This window comes from Rhincodon typus, chromosome 1, assembly GCF_021869965.1.
Source record: "Rhincodon typus isolate 14 chromosome 1, sRhiTyp1.1, whole genome shotgun sequence".
NCBI classification, from domain to species: domain Eukaryota; kingdom Metazoa; phylum Chordata; class Chondrichthyes; order Orectolobiformes; family Rhincodontidae; genus Rhincodon; species Rhincodon typus.
Genome location: NC_063332.1, coordinates 67231627 through 67256031, shown reverse-complemented (window position 1 = coordinate 67256031; position 24405 = coordinate 67231627). Strand labels below are relative to the sequence as shown.

Sequence of the window (24405 nt, the reverse complement as noted above, 5' to 3'; positions counted from 1 at the left end):
TTTACAGTACTTTGAACCACAAGAGATATAGAAAAGGATAATTATATAAAAGCATCATCGAACAATGCTACTCATTCTTCACATTGCTAGAGCATCCCAAGTCTATCTCGGATGGCAACACTGCAGTACAGAGGACACACTAACCAGGCCCTTGCTTACTATTCACACACAGTAAACACAGACGTCTTTCATTTTGCTGCAGATCATTGTCTATTTTAAACAAAAAATTGCAGGGGCTGTTTTAAATTGAAAAAAAATTCAGTGTTCCTCAAAAAATTGGAGTGCACTTATGCTGGAGAAGGGTAAAGCTTTTAATTCTGTCAGCATTGCAGATTGGACCAAGTTGAGTGGAGCTCCAAAGGTACAGTGAACATTGTCATGACCAAGATGGGAGGAGTACACTGTCCATCTTGTCCCACTACTCTATGGGTCAGAGAACAAAATAAAAATGTTATACACAAGACCTGATATAGCTGATCATATGCTTTTTGTATATTGAAAAAGAATGAAAGGAACTATCAACCATGTTTTTATTAAACACAAAATTATTGATTTATTATGAAAAAACTCACTTAATGACGATAGAGAATTAATCAAGGCATGCAATTTATAATGTAAAACAATAAATGTTCACCACTTTAAATAATCCAAACACATGCACATCTTAGGAAAAGGGAACTAAATTCTTTTCACTCTACGGAGATGCATTTGAAGAAAAAAAACACTTTCTGACCAAAGGAGATAATTTTTGAGGTCAAACTGCAAATAGTATAGAATGTTCCTGAATCTGTCATCTAATGTTTTTGCATGTTGCGTCAAATCATTAATCACATACAGTAGACTCTGGTGTCTTGGCAAATACGGCTTTCTCAGAAAATATTAAGAAGCTCTTTCATCACTGAGACGAACAATCAAGTTTCACTGTGATCTCTCAGATGGGTTCAGAAACAGGAGACATAAGCCGAACAGGTATTTTCCTTAGATAACAAGGTGTAGAGCTGGATGAACACAGCAGGCCAAGCAGCATCAGAGGAGCAGGAAGGCTGACGTTTCGGGCCTAGACTCTTCTTCAGAAAATGATCCTCTGATGCTGCTTGGCCTGCTGTGTTCATCCAGCTCTACACCCTATTATCTCAGATTCTCCAGCATCTGCAGTTCCTACTATCTCTGAAGGTATTTTCCTTAGCAGGCTTTGCTCAACTGAAAATATCTACACAAAAATTCAAAGTCTACAAACATTGTTCAAGCAGAACGGCCATAAAACAAGTGTTTTCTCCTGAAGTGAGTTCAAATAATCAAGGTCTGAGAATGCTTTTGTGCAGTGGTAGTGTATATTACTTCTGAGCCAAAAGGCCCAGTTTCAGTGCATAATTACATCTCTGAACAGGCTGATTAGAGAGAGAGGGGGGAAAAAAAAAAATCGATTGTTATATGAAAAAAAAAATGGCCTGCAATTATCTGGGACTGTATGGTTTCCAAGAAACACTTTGCTTAAAAGAGAAGCTCTGGTATATCTCTCCAGTGACCTCCAAAAATATTTGGCATCTCCACAATCCTTCAATCGCTGGTCCACAAAAATTGTTAAATATGAAATAGCTTCATAACAATTTAAAGTTGCAGAGAAAAGAAGCAGTGCCACAAGCATTTACTGTTTAAAGTGACATGATTTTCCATTTATTGGCATGACATGGATAAACATTGAAACAACCAACCAACAATTGTGTAAAAAATATTAAAAAATTATAAAACTACTTTCACAAAATGAAATTTTCATTAGAAATATTATTTTACAGTAATATTGATAATACTAATATCTTCATATGGCTTGTCAGTTTTGGGGTTACACTTCACATTGGCAATCCTCTGGACCACTTCCATTCCTTTTGTCACACGGCCAAAAACAGTGTGCTTGTTGTCAAGCCATGGCTAGAAATATCAAAACAAAATTAAAATTAAAATTCAGTTTCCTGAGGGAAATTGACTTAAGTTCTATGTTTTAATCTTTCACAACAAAATAGCGCATAAAATGAATTTCATGTACAAGTTTCACAAATCACAACTGGAGGAGGAATGAGGAACAGAAGTAATAAAGGACTAGCCAGAGGCTCTATTTCATCAAGGTATTTTCTGAACTGAGAATGACTTAGCAATAAGTACTTTCCACATTGCATTTTTGGATTAAAACTCAATCGTGATATTACTCCCACAGGCAATCTCAACTCTGTATAACTTTGATTATCTTACCCTCAAAAGGTTAGCTTTGGTGCCTAGATAATGAACAGGGTATTGCCTGGTAATTATCTTTAGTTTTTTGAATTTGTCACCACAGAATCTCACATCAAGTCTGATTAAAGCTTAAAATTCTAAATGAACATATTAAACAAATTAGTAAATTATTTAAATGGAAAAATATTGTATTTACAGTTAAAAATTAATTCAGTTGGAAGAAAAAGATAAAAACCGAAGCGTATGCTGGAAATCAGAAACAAAACAGAAATTGCTGGATAGGCTCAGCATGTCTGGCAGCATTTGTGGAGAGAAATCAGAGTTAACGTTTCTGGTTCAGTGATACTTCCTCAGGACTGACAGCACCTAGGAAAAGGTGGCTTTTTATGCAGAAGGCTTGGGGGCCTGGGAGGGATGTAAATGATAGGTGGAGATAGAGCCCAAAGAGAGAGAACAGATAGACAGACAACGGAGTGGATAACAATCAGCCTGAGAGAATGACGAGCAATTAGTGGCTAATGATGGGTGGCGTGTAATAGCAGACTATGAGGGGCCCTCTTGTGGCATATTGGTAGTGTCCCTACCCCTGAACTGACAGACCTAGGTTCAGCCACAGCTGCTCCAGAGGTTGTAACAACATCTCTGAACAGGTTGATTAAGAAAAACAGGTTAAATTAAAAATAACAGACTATGTGATAACAAGGCCTGGTGTGTGGGGGTTGAAGTAAGCACATGTACAGGTGCCTGAAGCCCTAAAATTGTTGAACTCGATATTCAGTCCAGAAGGCTGTGGTGTTCCCAAGTGGAAAATAAGGTGCTGTTCTTCCAGCTTGCTCTGGAGCACTGCAGCAAGCCTGAGACAGAGATGCTGGCCAGGGAACACAGTGGTGTGTTGAAGTGGCAGGCGACTAGAAGCTCAGGGTCTTTCTTGCGGACAGGACGTCGGTGTTTGGCGAAGCAGTCACCCAGACTATGCTTTGTTTCTCCAATGTAGAGGAAACCACATTGTGAACAGCGAATGCAGTAGACTAGATTCTGTAAAGTGCAGAGAAAGCACTGCTTCACCTGGAAGGTATGTTTGGACCCTTGGATACTGAGAAGGGAGGAAGTAAATGGACAGGTGTTACACCTTCTGCAGTTGCAGGAGAAGGTGCCACGGAGCTGTGGGGTGTGTTGGGAGTGAAGAAGTACAAGATCAGGGTGTCCCAGAGGGACTGATCCTTGCAGAAGGCTGACGGGTCGGGAGGGGAATGTGTGTCTGGTGGTGGTATCCCCTGGAGGTGGTGGAAACGGCAGATAATGATCCTCTGGATGTGAATGCTGGTGAGATGGTAGGTGAGAACAAGAGGGTCCCTATCGCTGTTGTGGAAGGGAAGCGATGGGGTAAGTGCAGGAGATGGATCAGACTTGGTTGAGGGCCCTGTCAACAATGGTACTGGGGAATCCTCCGTTGAGGAAGCTGGTGGACACTTTGGAGGCCTCCTTGTCAAAGTTGGCATCATCAGAACAAGAAAAAGGTCATAGTTTAATTCTAATCAAACAACAGCTGAATGTACAGAACTTCAGTATTTTCAAGGAAGAGACATGCTCTGAAAGCTTTTTGTCTTCCTCTCATGGTGTTTGCAATCAATGCATTGCCAAGGGGAATACATTGGGGAATGGCTGTCCCTTCAGTTGTTGTTTGGTTGAAAATGGTGCGATGTGTGGACATGTTCTTTGTGCCATTAGCCATTTCCTAGTACATTCCTCATGGAAATGCCTTGATCAGTCAACCTTGTCTGGTTTGAACTTTAAAAACCTGGCAGTTAACTGTTCCCAGGTGCATTCTCCATGGCAACACCTCCACCAGAGCCAACTAATCAGCACCCTCTTCTCAGGCAATATAAATTGTTACGCCCTCTGAAATTTGGTATTTTTGCGATTCCATCCTGATTGGTGCAAGACGAAAAGCTTAGACAGCATCTCATTTTTCAGTAAAACTAAATATAAATTAAAAGTTATAAAAGACACTTCAAAAAAATTACAAAATTATGTGTAATAGCAAATTTTGTTTTGTCTCTGAAGATTCCAATTGGTTTTACTACACCTGGCAGCCAATTACACTTGGTTTTGTTATCTGTATGAATTTTGTTACTTTTAGACTTTCACAATTGGACATATAAATACTTAGCGATTTGGTATTTGACCAGTCTTGCTTAGGAAATACCTGCAATTCCTTTGATCAGTCTCAGCACTCAAATAAAAACCCAGAATATTCCACAATACTTCTCACAATCACTGAAAACCTTTGGAATTCTCAACCTCGGAAAGCTATGTATGCTCAGTCATCATCTATATTTGAGTAAAATTATGTTAGGTTCTATGAGAATCAAGGGATATAAGGAGAGTATGGGAAAGAACAGCTTTGCAGGAAAATGAACCATGATCAGATTGAATGGTGCAGCAGGTTTAAGGGGCCAAATAGTTAACTCCTCCTCCTCCTCTTTTCAGATCCTAAGCCCTCACATAACATGCACTTATCCAACTCTCCAACTGGCTGATTAAATGCACTACATTTCACATGGAAGTAGATAAATATTACTTGTCCATTCAACCTCCTTTTCCCCTTCATGCAGTTATTGTTTATTCAAAGATGGATTGGTCCCTTTCCTAAAGCTAAGAGTTCAAAGCAGCTTTGCAACACATGTACTGAATTTGGTTGAGACAGGACGTAAACAGGACCAGTAAGCCATTCAGCCCCTTGAGCTTGCTCTGCTGTACAATAATATCATGGCTTCTGCTCTTGTGGCCTTAAACTTTCCTGGCTGCCCCATTATCCATAACTTTCTTGTAAATCAAAATCTAACTCATCCTTGACTATATTCAATTATTTAACTTCTGCTGCTTAGTGGGGAAGAGAATTCTAAAGATTAACCTCCCTCAGAAGAAATTCCTTTTCATCCCAGTCTTAAATGAGAGATTCCTTATTTTTAATTATACACTTCAGCACTGTAAGTCCTCAGGACACAAAACTCCTCTCAGCATTTACATTGTCAACCCCCCCCCTTGGAATTCTCTATGCTTCAATAAGATCACTTTTCACTTGTCTGAACTCCAATAACTACAGGCCCAACCTGCTGCACCTTTCCTAAGTCAAATGTCCCCATCCCAGGAATCAACCCGGTCTTCTCTAAGGTGTTCCAGTGCAAATATGACTCTCTACATAAATTGATCTCAAAATTGTAGACAGTATCCTCGATATAGTCTCACCCACATAATTGTAGCAAACTACTATTCCATTTTATATAAAACACGCATTTGTCTTGTTTTCCAAATCGCAGTTTTAAATCCATTTTATATTGCAAGTAGATTTAAAATGGGTATTTGCTAAGGCAGATCGAGATAACGAGATTGCAAAATTTTCCTTACAATTTGTTTAACTCGGCATAACTGCAATCCTCAATGCTATAATTCTAACCAATTTACATTACAGCATTTGCTGACCTACTGGTCAAGTTTTGCTTGGGAGTCACCAAGCTGATTAACATAGAGCCATACCGAACACAAGCATTTATGTATCACAATCCAATTTACAAACCCAAAGCTATGAAGCACTGGAATCAGGGAATAAATTTCCCCAAGTGTTTTTACAGTGACAATGGTAGTTTAAAATTAGGAGATGCATCCACCACTTTCTTCAGGAAGTATCTTGGGGTTACCATTAACCAGAAACCGAACTAAACCAGACATATAAATGCTGTAGCAGAACAGGTTAGAGGCTGGAAATTATGCTGCTCCTAACTTCCCAAGACGTGTCCACAATCTACAAGGCATAATTCAGGAGTGTAATTAAACATTCCCCAATTATGTGGATAAGTGCAGCTCCAACAACACTCGAAGCTTGACACCTCCCAGAACAAAGCAGACTTCTTGACACAAACCTCACCTCCCACCTTCACCATTCACTCTATCACTAACACACAGTGGTGGCAGTACGCATCATCTAGAAGATCCGTGACAGCAACTCACCAAGATTGTTTCAACAGTACCTTCTAAACCCATGACCTCTACCAACTAGAAGGACAAAGCAGCCGATACATGGGAACACCATCACCTGAAAGTACCCCTCTAAACCACACACCATCCTGACCTGGAATGAATCATTCCTTTACTGACACAGTGTTAAAATCCTGAAACCTCCTACTTAACAGCACTGTGGGTGCACCTAAATCAAATGGGCTACAGCAATTCAGAAAGGTTGCTCACTGCTTAAAGAATATTAGGAATGAACAACAAATGCTGATCTTGCTGGTGACACTCAAATTCCATGAAAATAAGTATAGAGAGAGAAAAGAATACATGAGGTTGCTCGCTGTTTGTTGCCATCCAATGAGTGCTTGAAAGAAAAAAATGACCTCTATCATTACCAAACGGAAAAGGGAATTGTGGTTATGATGTGAACTTAGTTTAGTAGGGAAGGTTTTAAACAGCCTAATCAAAAGGAGGATTGTACCTTTGGCTTTGTCATTAAGCAATAACAAATTAGTTCTGAATATAAACAAACAAGAAATGTAGGGACTTACCGTAGGTACAACAGTTACAAAGAACTGGGATCCATTACTGTTTGCACCTGCATTGGCCATACTGAGTGTATATGGTCGATCATGCCTCAGTGTTGGGTGAAATTCGTCTTCAAATTCTCCTCCCCAAATACTTTCTCCACCCATCCCTGTCCCAGTTGGATCTCCAGTTTGAATCATGAAACCCTATGAAAAATGCATGAATCCAAATTATCTTTTAAAATGCTTTTATGTATAGGATTAATATTTACAATATTGCCTTTAATTTGACTAGTTTATACCCAAAAGGAAAATGTACTGTACTAATTTTCATCAACATAAATCAACAAAACATTCTACAGTCAAATTTCAATCTAACAAATGCTCTGATATATTTGTCTCTCCATTTGCTTCTGAAAACAAATATGCGAGCAAAGAGTAGTAGGCCACTCGGCCCATGGCGCCCATGCTATCAATCAAGAAGATCATGACAAGTTTGTTCTATTCCATATTCCCACCTACTCTTTGTAATCGTTCACCCCCTTGCTTATTAAGAATTCATCTACCTCTGGCTTAAAAATATATAAGGACTCTGCTTTCACTACCTTTTGAGGAAGAGAGTTCCAAAGACTCGGGATCCTCATATTTTTCTAATCTGTGTCTTATTTTGAAATCTTGACCTTAGTTCTAGATTCTCCTACAAGAGATACAAGCTTTCCACTTTGTCAATATCTTACGTTTAAATTAGGTTGCTTCTTACTCTTCCAAACTCAAGCCTAGTCTGTCTAACCATTCTTCATAAGACAACCCACCCATTCCCGTTATCAGTTTAGTAAATTTTCTCTCAACTGCTTCCAACGTATTTACATCTTTCCTTCTATATGGACAACAACACAGTCCACAGTACTCCAGATGTGGCATCAGCAAGCCCCAAATAACTACCTTCCACCTTTATTTCATATTTCTAGCACCCATAGAATTGTACTTTTGATGCCACATAAAACACTAGTTAAGCCCCAGTTGGAGAGTTGCATTGAACCATGACAAAACAACTTAGGATGGACATGAAGACATTAGACAGGGTGCAGAAGCAACTCACTAGAAAGCAATCACTTGTTATTAGAGCTAGTTTTGTGGACAGACAGGAGAATCTGAGGCTGTTCTCCTTGGAACGGGAAGGACTAGGAAATTATTAGACTTTTTTATTCTTTCAAAGAATGTGGGTGTCACAAGGACAACGTTTGGTACCCATCCTTAGCTGCCTTTGAACTGACAAAGTCAACCACATTGTTGTATCTGGGGTTACGTTTCAGCCAGACTGATTGTAGAGGGTTTATTTCCTTTCTTAAAGGACATTAGTGAACCAGTTGGTCTTCTTTAACAATTGATAATAGTTACCATGGTTACAATTACTGAGGTTAGTTTTATATTCCAGATTTATTAATTGATTTTAAGTTCCACCAGCTGCCATGGTGAGATTGGACTCTAGCTTGGGTCTCTAGATGACTAGTCCATTGACATCATCACCACACCAACTATGAAGTAGAAAGAATTGCAGAAATTTGGGGTAAGTGGGCAAGTGGGACTAACCAGTTTGTTCTTTGAAAGTCAGCACAGCGTGTTGGTCTACATGGCTTCCTTCTGCCTCCTACTATTCTATGATTCTATGATCCAGTCAAAAATACCTTAATAATACGGTGAAAGATATGCCCATTGTAATATCCATTTCTGCTATGCACACAGAAATTTTCAACGGTTTTTGGACACCTACATAAAGAAAATAAAAAGTGCTGGTTATTATTTACCAGAGGAAAGACAAAGTGTAAAGTGGTCAGGATTGATTATTAGAAATGTAAAATGCTTATTTTTAAAAGTAATACCCTGTAAATAACTCATTTCAAATGGAGAAGATTATTTACAAATTGTGCTGGATACTCACAATGTCACGTCTTACTGTCAAAACAGTATTTTAAGAAAATGTTGGAAGGGTAAATTTCAATACTGTATACAACTTTCTTCTGGTCGAGAATAGAACACAGTTTTAAATAAAGTCATAACAAAGTTTCCATCATAGCTTCTTAGAGAAAACATGGATTTTGACAATACTATACTCAACAAAGCTGTTAACAATTTACCAGATATTTTTAAACTGAAAGTTAACTCAATGGAGTATTTAAATTTCATAAGAGTATAGTTTGAAATACACTTGAAAACTTACTCAACAGGGAAGAGTTTAACATGTACATCTCCCATAGCTGTGTGGATAACTGCACTGTCTGATACACGCTTGGGACCATCTGCTTGTGTGGCAGCCATCACCTCTTCCTTGGAGGGTTTCTCGTTGAAGACATCTCGATCAGACTCAGCACTCTTTGTGTCCTCTGGTTCCCTCTTTGTAAACTTTAAGTAATGTCATACAAGAAACAGCTTAGCTAAAGAATAAATTTTTAAAAAGATGAATTCACTTACGTACAGAACAAATACATATGTTGAAGATCTTTTGGATATTATAAAGCAAGGAGATCTAAACTGTCGCAGCAGATATAATACTCCGGAGCCCTTACATTCCAAACTTTGAAGCTGGGGAATTCAATTTGATTTGTGCTTGTTCCTAAATCACTGGTTTGTTCCATTAGAATTATATCATTAACTCATTACTCTTGCCTTATTAGAGTATTAAATCTTGAATCAGTGCCAATATTTGGTACAATGACTATATCAATTAACTTTATGTGTCCAATGCCCCAATAAAAAAGCTTAGATACACCTGTATAATATACATATGTACATACATATGCCATTTCATCCCATTTATACTGAGCAAAGTAAAAGGAAATATATGAAACAAGAAATGGGGTAGGTTGGGCCTGTCCTCACTGAGGTCTAGAAGAATAAGCAGCGACCATATTGAAACATACAAAATTCTTATGAAACTGGGGGCAGATGCAGAAAGGATGTTTCCCCTTGTGGAAGAGCAAGATCAGAGGCCATAATCTCAGAAGATGGTGTCACTCATTTAAGAAAGAGATGAAGAGGGATTTCTTTTCTCAAAGGACAGTGAATCTGTGGAATTCTTTACTGTAGAGGACTAGAGGGTCTGAGTTGTTAAGTATGTTCAAAACTGATATAAACAGATTTTTAAACAGAAAGGGAATCAAGAGTCATGGAGAAAAGTGGAGTTGAGGTTTCTTAGATCAGCCATGATCTCATGGAGTGGTGGAGTGGATTCAATGCAATGAATGACCTACTTCTGTTCCTACATCTTAGGGTCTTATGCAAAAAAACCTGTTTTTTTTTAGAAAAAAGTAAATCTGCATCAAGCAATTTTGACCTTTTAACTCAGGCATCTAATTGCACTTTCTTCTGCAGTACCAAGAAAGAGGAAAAGTAGTTAAAACTTATAATACGCATAATTACGATCAAATTTGTTCATCATAAAATCACAATTACCATATAAAATCGATTCTTTTTAAAAGCAGTACAGAATACGGTTGGGTCATGTTGAACATTTTGTAGTACAGGGTTGTCAGAAGCTTTCATTTCCATTGTCATTACAACTTGTGACTGTTTAGCTGCTCCTTGGAACAAGGCCAATTGCACCACCCGGATATTTTCTTGTTTACCCAAGATGCGTACACACCTCAAAAGAAGAAAAACAATTGAGTTCATGTTGCAAATGTGGGTATAACAATCGTATCAATGTTACACTTAAAATTACAACAACATATTATCTCTCACTATTTAAGTTATAATGCATTAGTTTAAAATCTGTCTATAAATATCCTTCTACTGCTTCTGTATATATCTTATTTCAGTAGTAATTTGGACAGAAAGCAAAGAAAACATAATGCATAAGGAGAACAACAAACACACACTCCAACTACAAGACATGAGCCAAGGAATAAAATCTTGCAATAACAACAGGAAATGCTGCAGAGAGACAGCAAGTCTAGTGAAACATATCATGAGAGAAATAAAATTAATATTTCAAGTCCAATACAACTCGACACTGGTCCTGAAATGAAGTGGAAATGTGACAGGTGTTATGCTGTCACAAAAGCTCCCTCACAAATTTCAAGGTCCTCATTTTCAAGTCTCTCCATGATCTCACTCCATTTTTCTGTAACTCCAATATACACCCATCTGTCTCTCAAACACCATTTGATTCTTCATTTGCCACACTCCACTCAATCATTGATGAAATATCTTGTCACTTCTTTTAAAAAACTATCCTTTACCAAGATTTGAACTATCAATTTTTCTATTTATTTTTCCCCTCTGAGCTGTCACACAAAATGCTTTTAAAAATCACCATAGTCTTACCAGACCATAGGCGTGCTCTCTCACAAGACAGACAAATGGTGGTGGTTTACCCTGAGGCGTTAAGGAAGAGACTGGTGTGGGAATTTAACCCACTCTGTCGGCATCACTCTGCATTGCAAACCAGCTGTCCAGCCAACTGAGCTAACCCACCACAAGTGCTTTTCTTACTTTGCAAAACTAAACTACTTGCAATCGACAAGAACATTTAGCTCCTTGAGCTGACTCTACTAGTCAGATAATGGTTAATCAATATCTTAATTCTATTTGTTTGCCTTTGCACCATTTATTGACAATGTAACCAAAACCAAAACAAACTGCTACTGATCTGACATGAACAGTTTTCTGGGGTTTTTTTTTGGGGGTGTGGGGGGAAAGCGGCAGGGGCAAGCAAGTCCAGGAGTTTCACTAGTCTTTGCATGAAAAATACTTCTCAATTTCACTGCTAAATATTCTGTTGCTCTAATCTGTGGATTGTTCTCCTCTGCTTTGGAAATTCCCCCCACAAGAACAATCCCATTTTGATTACTAAACTTCATGGGAATACAAATCAGTTTACGTAGCCAGTTATTTAACCTATTTCAGTTACGTTATTCTGATTCCAGATCCCAAATCTTGCAGTATTCTTTCCAAGGCATATAGTTTTTCTGAGATGAGAGTGCCAAGAACTGAATGCAGTACTCCAAATCGGATATGACCACAGGCAACTAATTCAGTTAAATTTTTTGCCAAACCATAAGGAGAATTCTTTGGATGGGTGTCTTTTGCAGAAAAGTTTACCTTGCACTGGAAGCTTGTGCTGACAAGGTAGATCTTCAGCTGGCACCCATTGGAAGTTAACGTGAAGCACAATAATTAAATACGCTCGTGATAATGCTTTCAATACATCTTAGCAGTTAGGTCAAAAGAATTGTTTCTGTGCTGTCTATTCAGCGCAACTGGGAGCTTGTAAACTATGTTATGATCTGAAATGCCTGCCTGAAAGAGTGATAGAAACAATTTCAATAGTAATATTCAAAAGGCAGTTGGATGCATATTTGAAAATTGTTACGTTGATAGCACTTAGAGGTTTCCAGCCAAAACATAATTAGAATGAGGTGTCATGGCTGATTTGGCCCTTCCTCCCATTAGTGGGAAGTGAACAAATACTGCTTCCTTGTTGCAGCCTCAACAACTAAAACAAAATAAACCTTCATCTATGACTTCATTGCCTCCTGACTCAGCTTATCCAGTGCCAGCATTGTTCCATGCTTTGCCCTACATAAACTCCAACTGATGCAGAGGTCTACAACCGATGTCCAATTCTATCTAAAAGTCCCGCTCCTTTATTATTCCAAATCCTTGGCAAGCTTAGACTTTCAACTACAGTGCTTCTACCTCCATTCTACCATCAGTGACAGAGTCTCCAGTTGTACTGGTAATATATACATCCCCAAATCCCTATCACCACAATTTTTATTTTAATCGCTGAAGGGGAAGAAGTCTCATATGCTTCAGTTGTTTCTAATCTTCTGACTGGAAAGCCTTTGAAGATGTTCATTATATTTAAGGTATCACATAAATGAACAATTATGGAAAAAAATTGTAAATAAGGAGAAAAAATAAGGATCATATCATAGGATATTAAATGTTCAATCCTATGACTATTCAAGTAATTCATACAATCTACTATTGTATTGACCTCATGCAACTATTTTCATGGATTATATACCTGTTTGTTTCTATATTTATTACTTTGATTCCCAGCATTGTTCCATAAAGTACAAAATGTCCAGTTTCATCAAAAATGATATTTGTTAGCCTCATTCCATCCACTTTTTCCAGTTCTCTTTCAACCGCCATGCGTCGGCCAAACTCCATATCAGGAAGCTGGGGTCTCATCTGTTGTAGCTCTGTAAACATCTTAAAAACAGTAAAATAAAATAATTCCATTCATGGAGCAATGAATTCTGTCACACGACAATTGGAAATGAAAATTCTTTAGAAATGTTAACACGAATTCCAGACTTGGTGGAATATACTGAATAGGTAAGCTTCAGGGGATGGGGACAAGTTGTTAAGACTTGCTTCACGCAGGCAGTGATGAAAATAAAAATTGCATGTAAAATTTAACCTTAATATTTTTTGGAACTAATGGGCCAACATGCTACAATTATCGCATTTAGAACAAACTGTAGCTGGCAATGCTGAGTCTACAGCTCACTGTTCTGAAAAAAACAGGCATAGGGCTCTGCTCAGCAGTGTCTGAAAACTTCTTGCATATATTTTGCAAAGAGTCAACAGGTCAGCTGTATAACAGTTAGAAACGAAGCCCATGAGACTAACTATTAAATTACCTATTTAAGAACGGCTGGTGACAGATAGAATTAAAATGTTTGCCAAATTGAGATTACTTAAAGGTTGATCCCACACCATTGGAAAAATGAAGGTACCAGCTGTTCTGTAATTTCACCCCAAATCTCTCAAAATCTTCCAAAGGAAAACATTAAAATGGAGAAGAGCCAGAACAATAAAATAAACGACAGCTTCCAATCTGCAGGTAGACATAAAAGCTCCATTTGTTTACTGGTTTATTGGTGTGCCATTTACTATGGTTTGCGTACCACTGCTGAAGAAACATATACAAGGTGCTTAAGGATGGCAGAGGGAAAGAATGAGGCATTACATCAGAATTGGAAAGAAAAATCAGGAGATGACTGAAGAGGTGATTGTAAATATCAATGGACTCCATAGGAAAGAAATGGAGCAAGGCAGGAGGCTTTAGGGAGAGAATTCTTAAATGTGGCAGACAGACAACTGAAGTCTTTGCTAAATGGATGAAAGATGCATTGCAGATCAACGTAAGAATTCAGTGTAAAATTACAGTTTGTAGCTAGATGCTTTAAACATGTTTACAAAAGACTCAACATTTGCTCACTGCTGACATAGTTTTCAGCCAGTGGACCAGGAGAGGATCTGACTTATTTTAAATTTTTTTCTATAGCTGAGTAGCCAATGCACACTGCCCAGGTTCATACATGAGCATAGTTACTTCGATAAGAGTTCAACGATCCTAATCCTGTCTCTGGTGAATGCAAAATAATAGAAGAAACACAATTGTTATGGTACAGAAGGTGATAATTCAACCCATTTTGCCTGCAGTGGCTTTTCAAACGAGCATCATGCAAATCTCCTGCTTTTTCCCATACTCTTGCATCACGTGCTCAGAACTGCAGGACAAATTGGGTCTAAATTGGCAATCTTACATAAAGTTATGAACAATTCTTGACAGATGGATAAAATTAACTATGCTTCTTTAAGGTTAGCTCAAACATTGGAATTAAGACAGCTTTATGGCAGGTTACACCTTATCATAATTATATTGCATTACACATGCGATGTTGACACCATATGTAGAAAATAAGTGTTCCAGCTGCCTTTACAGACAATAAGTGGAGAATGAAAAACAGTTAGAACATTAAAAATAGTTTTTTCACTTACTGTAAGGGATTCATCAAACACTCTCATGAGCTTTCCAGTCAAAAACCTGAAAATCCGTACTTTGCGATCAGAACCAATGGTAGCCATTTTTTTCCCATCAGGGGAAAACGTGATACTTATTGGGTATGATTTACATTTTGCAAATTCATACAAGTCTGTATCTGTTTTGTATTCCCACTCCACAGTTTTGGGGAACCTGTACTCAGTGGGTGGCCCAGTCCAGTATTCCAACATTCCTGATTTGTCAGTCGATACAACAACCTTGTAGACAGAATTTAAGATAATCTCAGCAAGAGAACAACTATGTAGCTTTTCAAATACATGTAGCGGCTGGTTACTTCCTCTGGCATCATATACAAAGATTTTTCCAGTAATTTTTTCAGAGCATGCCACAGCAGATACAGCATCTCCAGGTGAGTAAATCCACCCACATTTACCAGGATGGTACCTGAAATGATAAAATTAATTTTGACTTACTTGATTGAACCTCAATTTGTATCTCATCTACTCACTAATTTCTTGTAATCGTGATCTGCTAAGGATACATTTCCACCTTTCATGGTCTTATGTTCCTTTTCAGTTGCTCACAAGAGCCTCCCGTTTAAATTTCTACAAGCAATGCTTTGGAAAGTAATTCACCTCCTACTATCCCAAAGCATGCCTACCATTTACAAACCACAAGTCATGAATGCGATGGATTTGTCTCCAATTACCTGAATGAGTGCAGTTCCAATACAATCTAGGGCAAAGCAGTTCATTTAATCAGCACCCCATGAACTACCTTAAATATTCACTACCCCCACCACCATCACATAGTGTACTATCTACTATGTGGACTGGAGCAACTCACCACTCTCCTTCAACAGCAACTTCCAAACCCACAGCTTCCATCAACCAGAAGAGCATGGGCAACATATGCATGGAAGCATCATTAGTGAGGTAGCAGAGATAGTAAGAACTGCAGATGTTAGAGTCAGAGTCAACACAGTGTAAAGTTGAAGGAACACAGCAGGTCAGGCAGCATCAGAGGAACAGGAAAGTTGACGTTTTGGGTCGGGACCCTGATGAAGGGTCCTGACCCAAAACATCGACTCTCCCATTCCTCTGGTGCTGCTTGACTTGCTGTGTTCCTTCAGCTCCACAGTGTTGACACTGAAGCATTATTGGTGCAAGTTTGTCTCCAAGTCATACATTCTCTAAGAACACTATTCCATTCTCCCATCTTCCCTATGTTCATTGCGTCTATTCTGATAACGACAATTCATATCAGTGCTACAAACAGGTCTTCCTTTTTTTGCCAAAAGATTAATCATCACTGTGCTTGAAGGTGTAAACTACGATGTCAAGCCAAATTTTTGTCTTCCATACTTCCCTCCTATCATGGAAAGATTGTTGTCCTCACTTTTATACCTAACAAACACACATTCAGTATTTGACATCTGCATCACCAGTATGATGCATCATAAAAGCATCTTCATAAACCTACATGTTTAGTATTCTGAACGGCCATGCCTTCAGCAACGCTCTGTTCATTCCTTAGTGACCTTCAACAACCCCTCCCCTTTCCATGGCATCACTTGCGTTTTTCTTTTTATGGGGTTAGCTGATGAGAATTTTAGAAAAAAGATAAGAGAATGCGGCTACAGATATATAGTACGAGAGCTAGGATGACAGAAAAGGAAAAGAATAGAATGAAAGAGAAAGAAAAAGGACAGAAAGACTTTGATATCTACCATGCAACAATTTTTTTCCTGTATCAATCAATACTTACATAAACACAAAGAGTTGTCATGATCAGTATAATAGCAATAATAGATACCAACTGATGACCTTTTGTGTAATATTAACTCTGTTTTACTCTCCATAGTGCTGCCAGACCCTTTAAGTATTCTCATCAGTCTGTTTCAAGTTCAGATTTCCAGTACCTGTGGTATTTTCTTTGTCTGATGAATGCGTGATAAATTATGAACAGTGTGCTTCCATAGCTATTGGAATTCTTTTAATCGGAACAATTTACTACTCTTTTTATTTGAATGAAGACAACATGCATTAGAGAACATATAAATTGGTTCAAACAGGAAAAAAAATGCATTTTTTTATGTATTTACCCTAATTTAAGCATGTTAATCATATCAAAGTTCACCACATCAAAAATCTTCATTGCCTGGTCATCACCAATAGAGCAGAACAGAGCTCCTTCTGCACTAACACCAATAGATTCAATAACTCCTGCATTTCAAAACAAAAGATGAAACACAAATGAGCAATAATATCAATTCAAGTAATTTAGTAGCTATTCATTTATTGTCCTTTTACCTGTATACAATTTCATGTGATTGGTTCTTCATCAAAGTCATAATTTTTCAACTCAACCTTAGTTGCCATGCCAGAAATTTATTCTAAATTTGACTAATATTGGTATGAACCTGCATTCATATCTTTTTGCTGTTTTTGTCATTTAACTTAAAATAGTATTCAAAAACATATGGAATAGGAGAAGTAGACCAAATAACCCTTCACGTCTACATCACCATTCACTAAGACCAGGGCTGATCTTTGGCCTTAACTCTATTTTCTTAGATTTAAGATCCTTTCAAGGTAGAAGTCAAAGCAGGCAAACATCTGTTACAGGCTCAAAGTCTATTGAACTCTTATCTCAGCAATCATGAAAGGAGACTTAGAATTTGACAATCACTTGAACAACATGATGAGTCCATCTACAATACGTGAGAATTCAAAGCTCAGAGAACAAGAGACAGAAAAGAGCTTCAATGCAATTAACAGTAACTAGGTGGAACAGTTGCTTGCTTGAAATCAACATATCAGCCATTTGGTTTGGTTATGATACAGACAGGATGCAAAAGCCATTTTGTGCAGAGACAACGACACTGTTTCTCAACAGTAAAACTGAGGAACTTATCCAGGATAGCTGCACTAACTAACAGCCACAACCTGCAATGCGGTAAACATAAGAACATAAGAAATAGGAGCAGGAGTAGGCCATCTGGCCCGTCGAGCCTGCTCCGCATATTCAATTAGATCATGGCTGATCTTTTCGCAGACTCAGCTCCACTTACCCGCCTACTCACCACAACTCTTAAATCCTTTACTGTTCAAAAATCTATCTATCTTTGCCTTAAAAGACATTCAACAAGGTAGCCTCAACTGCTTTACTGAGCAAGGAACTTCAGAGATTCACAACCCTTTAGGTGAAGAAGTTCCTCCTCAACTCAGTCCTAAATCTGCTCCTCCTTATTTTGGTGCTATGCCCCCTAGTTCCAATTTCACCTGCCAGTGGAAACAACCTCCCTGCTTCTATCTCATCTATTCCCTTCATAATTTTGTATGTTTCTATAAGATCCTTCATTCTTCTAAATTCCAATGAGTATAGTCCCAGACTACTGAATCTCTCCTCATAAGCCAAGCTTCTCAACTCTGGAATCAACTTAGTGAACGTCCTCTGTACCCTCTCTAATGCCAGTACATCCTTTTTCAAGTAAGGAGACCAAAACTGTACACAGTATTCCAGGTGTGGCCTCACCAGCACCTTATACAGCTGCAGCATAACTTCGCCATTTTTAAACTCCATCCCTCTAGCAACAAAGGACAATTATCCATCTGCCTTCTTAATTACCTGCTGCTTCTGCAAACCAACTTTTTCTGATTCATGCACAAGGACACCCAGGTCCCTCTGCACAGCAGCATGCTGCAATTTTTCTCATTTAAATAATAGTCCATTTTGCTATTATTCCTACCAAAATGGATGACCTTATATTTACCAACATTGTACTCCATCTGCCAAACCCATGCCCACTCCGTTAACCTATCTATATCCCTCTGCACACTTTGCTCTACCACTGATCTTGGTGTTATCAGAGCTAAACAAAGGAGCCAAAAGCCAAACAAAGGAGTACTCACTCATTTCCTCAACCTGTTCTGCTGAATCCACTTGTGGGAGCAATCTCCAACTACAAGACTATAGAACAGGTGCTGAATCTGACGTCAAATTTTCAACTGACTTCCTTTAGCAAACACTCTGTCAGTACATGTGACAATAATAAATCAAGAAAAATAGAATCCTCAATATGCTAGGTCTGCAAAAAAGCACACTTTCATCTTATGTAACTTCCATCCTTCCTTATTTTAAATCTTTTTATCAAGATTTTATCATTTAATCCACGTTTCAAAATAATTGCATAATAAACTAACCTAATTTTACCTATATCATAGAGATGTGCTGCTAGTTATTTTTAAATAGAAACGCACAAAAACTTAGAGGCTTCAAAAATGTTTACGCAATTTCTTTGCTCATGGATGAATGAAGACATGCCTTGTGTTTGGTCATGACACCATGTTCCCCAGTTTTAAACTCTCCAGCTGGGGAAACAGCTCAAAACCTACCGCATCAAGCACTCAGAATGTTACGCTTCAATTTGATCATCTCTCATTCTTTGAAACTCCAGAGTATAAGCCCATTCTACTTGATCTCTTAAAAGGATAGTGATCTGAACCCAGGAATCAATCTACCGAATATTTCCCGCACCCCTTTTAAGCTACTACACTGTTCCTTATGTTACAACTTCCTTACAAGCTGATAGTTTGAATTTCTTTTTTGAAAAAAATCAGTTATGCAGTGAAAGGATGGCACATCAAGATTTCACATTTTTTTTAAAAAATCATGCATCAGGAACTTAAACCTGAAAAATATAGAGTTTCCTGGTACTTATGATTCTGGTGAAATAAACCTCACGGCCTTGCAGTTTACAGTTGCTCCCATCTTCTAGTGAATGGTTTATTTTCTACATTCTCAGCCATGCAACTTCTAATCCCAACTGTTTTTCGTCAAGGAGGTTAGGTATCAATTTATTTTTCTACCTGCAACCTAACCAAACCGTTTGGCCTCTTTTAGCTTATGAATAGTGCCAATCATTTGCTGCAGTCTTTTCCTAACAAGTGTCATAATAAAGGATTACTGTACATTTTGCTTTGATATTCATATTATATTGTAAAATACATGTACAAAACTTTGAAAACAATAACACTTTACCTAAGTGACTGCGAAAATGCTTAACAAACTCTATTCCTTCATCATATTTCTTCTTCCAGAACTTGACATGTCCATCCTGACTGGCAGTTATGATGAAATCTGTCCTACATGTTTATAAATGAGACAACAATTGGTAAATAAACCTGAACACTGGAAAATTCATCCATAGTAGAAGCGTACATATACATGAAAAAACCTTTAGCAGTTTGAAAAATCCAATGCATCCAATTTGCAATATTCAACACTCGTAGGTTAATTACCACAATAATCTCGATTTTATCTCTACATCACTGATTCAAGTATCTATTCTCTACGCTTTGCATTTTTCAATTTGAACAATTTACAGCAGAGTTAGAAATAATTACTTTCAATGGCGTACACTTAATCGTTATGTGTTCCACTGCTTTAAACTGTGTCAATACCAAGAAGGGTCAAAATGGTTGAAATTGCTCTGGGGTGAAGTGACAAGGTATAACGATAAAGGCAACTTTAAAAAGAACCCAAGGATTTAGGCTGAGACAAAGGACAAAAAGGAACTTAGAGGTGTGGTGGAATAAGACTTTGGAGATAACTTAGATTTGATGCACATGAGGAATGGGAACCAATATAGGTCAGCAAAGACAAAAGAGCAGATCTTCAGTGTGTGACAAGGTAGGGGTGCAAGTTGGTACTAACAGAAGGTGGAAGATAGAAAGAAAAACACAAGTCTGGGATAGCAGTGAGAGAGACCGTAGGTCACAGAACGATGTCAAGTCACATAAAATAGTGACAAAGATATAACGCTGAAGAAGAGTCTGAGGAAAGGAGATATGACTGATATTAAGGATAAAAGGATATTAGTGAACCAGATTTTTTTATGACAATAAATGGTAGTTTCACAATTACCACAACTGATGGCTAACTTTCAATTCCAGATTTAATTGAGTGAATTTAAATTTCATCAGCAACTGCTGTGGAGTTTAAACCAATGTCCCCCAGATCATTAGCCTCTGGTTACTAATTCAGTACCATAAGCACTACACCAGTCTCCCCACAGCTGCCTGTAGAATTTCTTGTTTATTGAAAAACTAGGCAAAGAACACAACCTACACAATTCCACACCAAAATACTTTCCAGAATAAGGATGACACCAATAAAAGTGAAATCATTCAACACAATATAGATTGGTTTTCAAGTTAAAAGAGGTCTTACCGGGTGCAGACTATGTGTGTTATAATATCTCTGTGCATGTAGCTACGCTCATACATTGAAGCACTGGGTAGGTTGTCCAGATACACATGCTCAAAGTCGAGAACTGGAAAGAAAAATGGCAAATGTATTTCTAATTTTAGCAGATGTTACAATCCCCACAGGTCAACAACTGAGCAACAGTTTGAATTCTTTTACTGTACAAGCCACTACAAGCAACACTGCCTAAGCAATACCAGTGGCCAATTAATATACTACAGAAAAGATATCACTGCTTTAACTTTTAAAATGACTGCAAAACTCCATGTTACAGCTGTACTTTACATTCTGCTCTCTGCAAAATACAAGTTTTCATGAAAATTAGTCCAACGTCACCCGTAGCTTTCCACGAGTTTGCATCTCTTCATTTCTGAATCATAACAAAGTGACCATCAAAAAGTGCATCACTAAGTTTCAGGTGAAGTCCTGAACCAAATAGCAGCAGTAGGGCTACATCAATGATTCTTACAACCCGCAGCTTAATCCCAGTGTCTTGCAAATCCCTTGCAATGCCACTGGATGCATCTCTTCAAACAGAGACCATTCTGTCTGATATTTAAAAACACAATTGCCTTTCCAGTGATCACATGAGAGGAAATTCTTTGTCCTCATAGAAGACCTCCCTATTTTTATTTGAAATCTTGTGTCTTTGCTTACAGGTGGGAATATTTTTACATTTTGTCCCAATAAGTCACACACTAGGCCTCCCTGTCCCCAATGCAAAAAAGCCATCAAGGCTTGTTTTCAGGCAGAATTTGGAGCAGATTCCAAAAAAAATTCTTTAAATTCTTCCACCGCATTACCTTCAATTAAAGGGGCAGTGCAAAAAGAATCCTATAAAACTTTGCATCCATAACACAATTATAACGTAATAATAGCGTATCATAGGTATGTTAACCAAAAGAATTATAAAGGGAACAAACAGTGCCCATTCTATGGTACAAAACCTCCAACTAGCTTTATTCACTGAGGCAAAAAAGACAGTTTTCTTACTTTGTTCTGAAATAAAGCCACAACACGTTAAAGATTACAGTTTAAATCTCAAACGATGAGAATCAGATTCCATTTTACAGCAAACCTGAAATCTGCTTAACTGAACAAAGAAACATGTAAACATATCGTAGATTAACAGTTCAAAAGCAAAACACTACAGATCCTGAAAATCTGAAATACTGGTAAATAAAAATAGAAAAGGTAGAAATACTCAGTGGATCCAATCACATCTGTAGATCTAACAGAGTTAATGTTTCAGGCTGATGGTCTTTCATCAGAAAATGTATATCCAGCATTTCTAGATTGGTGATCGTAGGGACAGAGTTTTTCTTTGGGGTGAGGGTGGATTGCAGTTTCTGTAGAGTTATACCCATTTGTGATATCATGAGATTTAGGTCAATAACTTAAGCAAAGATTGAAATTTGAAGGGCAGTCAGAGAAATGGAATTATGGATCTACACCTTTTTGGATTGCACTTTATACTACCACGTCCAAAATCTGTTTCTTCAACTCTGAGTGAGTCCTTAAATAGCAATGAGTACACCGGATTCTGCAGTGCTAACTACAACCATTTATTTCTCAAAACCAACGGCTCCAGTCAAGCTTACTATTAGCATTTGTCATCTCTCTTCTTGGGTTGATAACTATTTTTCTCATACCCACCTGTAAAAGGCCATTAGAGTCTTGTTTACGTTTAAAGAAAAAAAAATTGTAAAAAATATAGATAACACAGTAGGCCAGGCAGCCTCAGAGGAGCAGGAAAGCTGACGTTTCGGATCGGGACCCGTTCTTTAGAAATTTCTGAAAAAGGGTCCCGACCCAAAACGTCAGCTTTCCTGCTCCTCTGATGCTGCCTGGCCTGTTGTGTTCCTCTAGCTCCACACTGTGTTATCTCTGACTCCAGCATTGGCAGTTCTTACCATCTCCTTGTTAAAGATATAGGCTTGTTTTATTTCTAGATCTGCCGAGACCACAATACTTCCAAGTCAAATTAGCCACTGACAAACTTGATTTTGTTCATATAAATTTTAAAACACAAGCAATAACTGCCGTTTCTTCTAAATCCCTGCTCCCAATATAGCTACAAATAACCACACCACAATTTTCTGATGGAAGCATGCTGCAGTTACAAAAGGTAAAACTATTGAATGGTACAAGGAGATTTGAAAGTAACAAAATATAATCAAAAAGATAGGTTTTAAGAAAACTTTCAAGTGTGAAATGTTTTTAGTATATAAATGAAGCACAGTCAAAAGATTTCTTAGTTTACAGTCCATTAAAATCAGAAATTTAGTGTAAGTGGAAATTTAGTGTAGAGCAAGAAAAGGAGATGCAGCTTTTTATTCCTTTAATTACTTCCAGTGGCAAGTGAGTATTTATATTTTGCCTCTCAGCTACAAATCTGTAACTTGCTAATAATTTATTAAATTAATAACTTAAATAAATAAGGCTAGCTAGATATGGCAGGGTAAATGGTGTACCCTGACTGCGGCAAGGGAATTTGTGCATTGCAAGCCCAGACAATCACACATGCAGGAAGTGCCTGCAATTTGAGAAATTGTCTCAAGAATTGCTGGAGTCTGAGCTGTTCAAATTGCAGGGCATCAGGAAAGCAGAAGTGTTACTTTGCTACAGAAGATAGCGACATTCTTTTGATTAAATAAAAACTGTAGAGTTGGTCAAGTCAAGTTGACTGAATGTCAGGCACGCTCATGGATTCAGATGTTGTGACAGAGGAGCCACAACCATCGACCACAGAATCACTGAACAGTTATAGTACAGTAGAAAGCCATTTGTCTTGTCATGTCCCTGCGCACCATCACCAAAAGCTCCCCCATCCTTTGCCTGTAACACGACGACTGTTTGATCTTCAGGTAATAATCTAACTCCTATTGAAAATTAAGACAAGGTCCTGTCTGTCCTCCAAGCGGATGTAATGGTACCATTTCGAAAGGTAGGAGAGCTGCTGCTGGTGACCTGACCAACACTTGTTCCACTTTTACAATCACAGGAGCAGATTAGAGAGCCATTGAAACACTTTTCGAGAGTTTGCTGCGCGTATAGCCCTCGATTTCCACGGCGACCATACAGCGCTTTGAGACATAACCAGGTCACAAGCTTTATACATGTGCTTTTAGACAGGGCAGTTGGTCAGTGCTCCTGGTGTAATTATTACAAGGTGGAGGGTGTAGCTCTTCATGGAGTATGTGCCAGGCCCGGACTCGCATCTCAGCTCCGGACCGAGCGCTACGCCACTAGTTCTCCGGGCCGCACAAACCTTTCCTCTTCTTGGCGTGTACAGCCTGCGAAGGCAACGGCCCCACACAGTCCTCGGCCTCCGACTCTGACCCACTCTCCTCCGCCGACCGCTCCCGACTCCTCCTTACCGCCGCCATGATAGTGTGACCTGCTCAACTCCGACCTCTGACCTCTACCGCCAAACCTGACAGCAGGGGGCGGGGCTTCCATCTCAAAATGCAAAATACTGGGGACACTGCAAATCTGAGCAAAATACTGGGGACACTGCAAATCTGAGCAAAATACTGGGGATGCTGGGAATCTGAGCAAAATACT

The 24405-nt window shown here is 38.4% G+C and overlaps 1 protein-coding gene across 2 annotated transcripts; it reads right to left on the bottom strand.

Annotated features, from left to right (window-relative positions):
* Positions 1–1644: 1644 nt before the first annotated feature.
* On the bottom strand, positions 1645–24239 carry ppwd1 (peptidylprolyl isomerase domain and WD repeat containing 1). Of its 2 annotated transcripts, XM_020510263.2 has the most exons (11): positions 24110–24239; positions 20803–20905; positions 19612–19715; positions 16673–16793; positions 14565–15012; positions 12796–12986; positions 10215–10404; positions 8983–9164; positions 8450–8531; positions 6789–6971; positions 1645–1926 (listed from the first exon to the last, which is right to left on the bottom strand). In XM_020510263.2, the coding sequence occupies exons 1-11, from the start codon at positions 24225–24227 to the stop codon at positions 1783–1785; spliced, it is 1866 nt and encodes a 621-aa protein (XP_020365852.1). In that variant the 5' UTR covers positions 24228–24239; the 3' UTR covers positions 1645–1782. The 2 variants fall into 2 exon arrangements, 1 of the variants encoding a protein (XP_020365852.1); XR_007262479.1 differs by lacking the exon at positions 1645–1926 and having other exon boundaries at positions 6858–6971; positions 8355–8531; positions 24110–24236.
* Positions 24240–24405: the final 166 nt, after the last annotated feature.

What these genes read in the sequence shown, in the direction of transcription:
- ppwd1 (XM_020510263.2), bottom strand. Translation starts at nt 24,227, where the DNA reads ATGGCGGCGGTAAGGAGGAGTCGGGAGCGGTCGGCGGAGGAGAGTGGG. An exon ending in ATAAATATAGAAACAAACAG is followed by an intron (nt 10,405 to 12,795) that starts GTATATAATCCA and finishes TCTTCTTTTGAG; the next exon opens with GTGTGTACGCATCTTGGGTA. An exon ending in TTGTAACTGTTGTACCTACG is followed by an intron (nt 1,927 to 6,788) that starts GTAAGTCCCTAC and finishes TGATATTTCTAG; the next exon opens with CCATGGCTTGACAACAAGCA.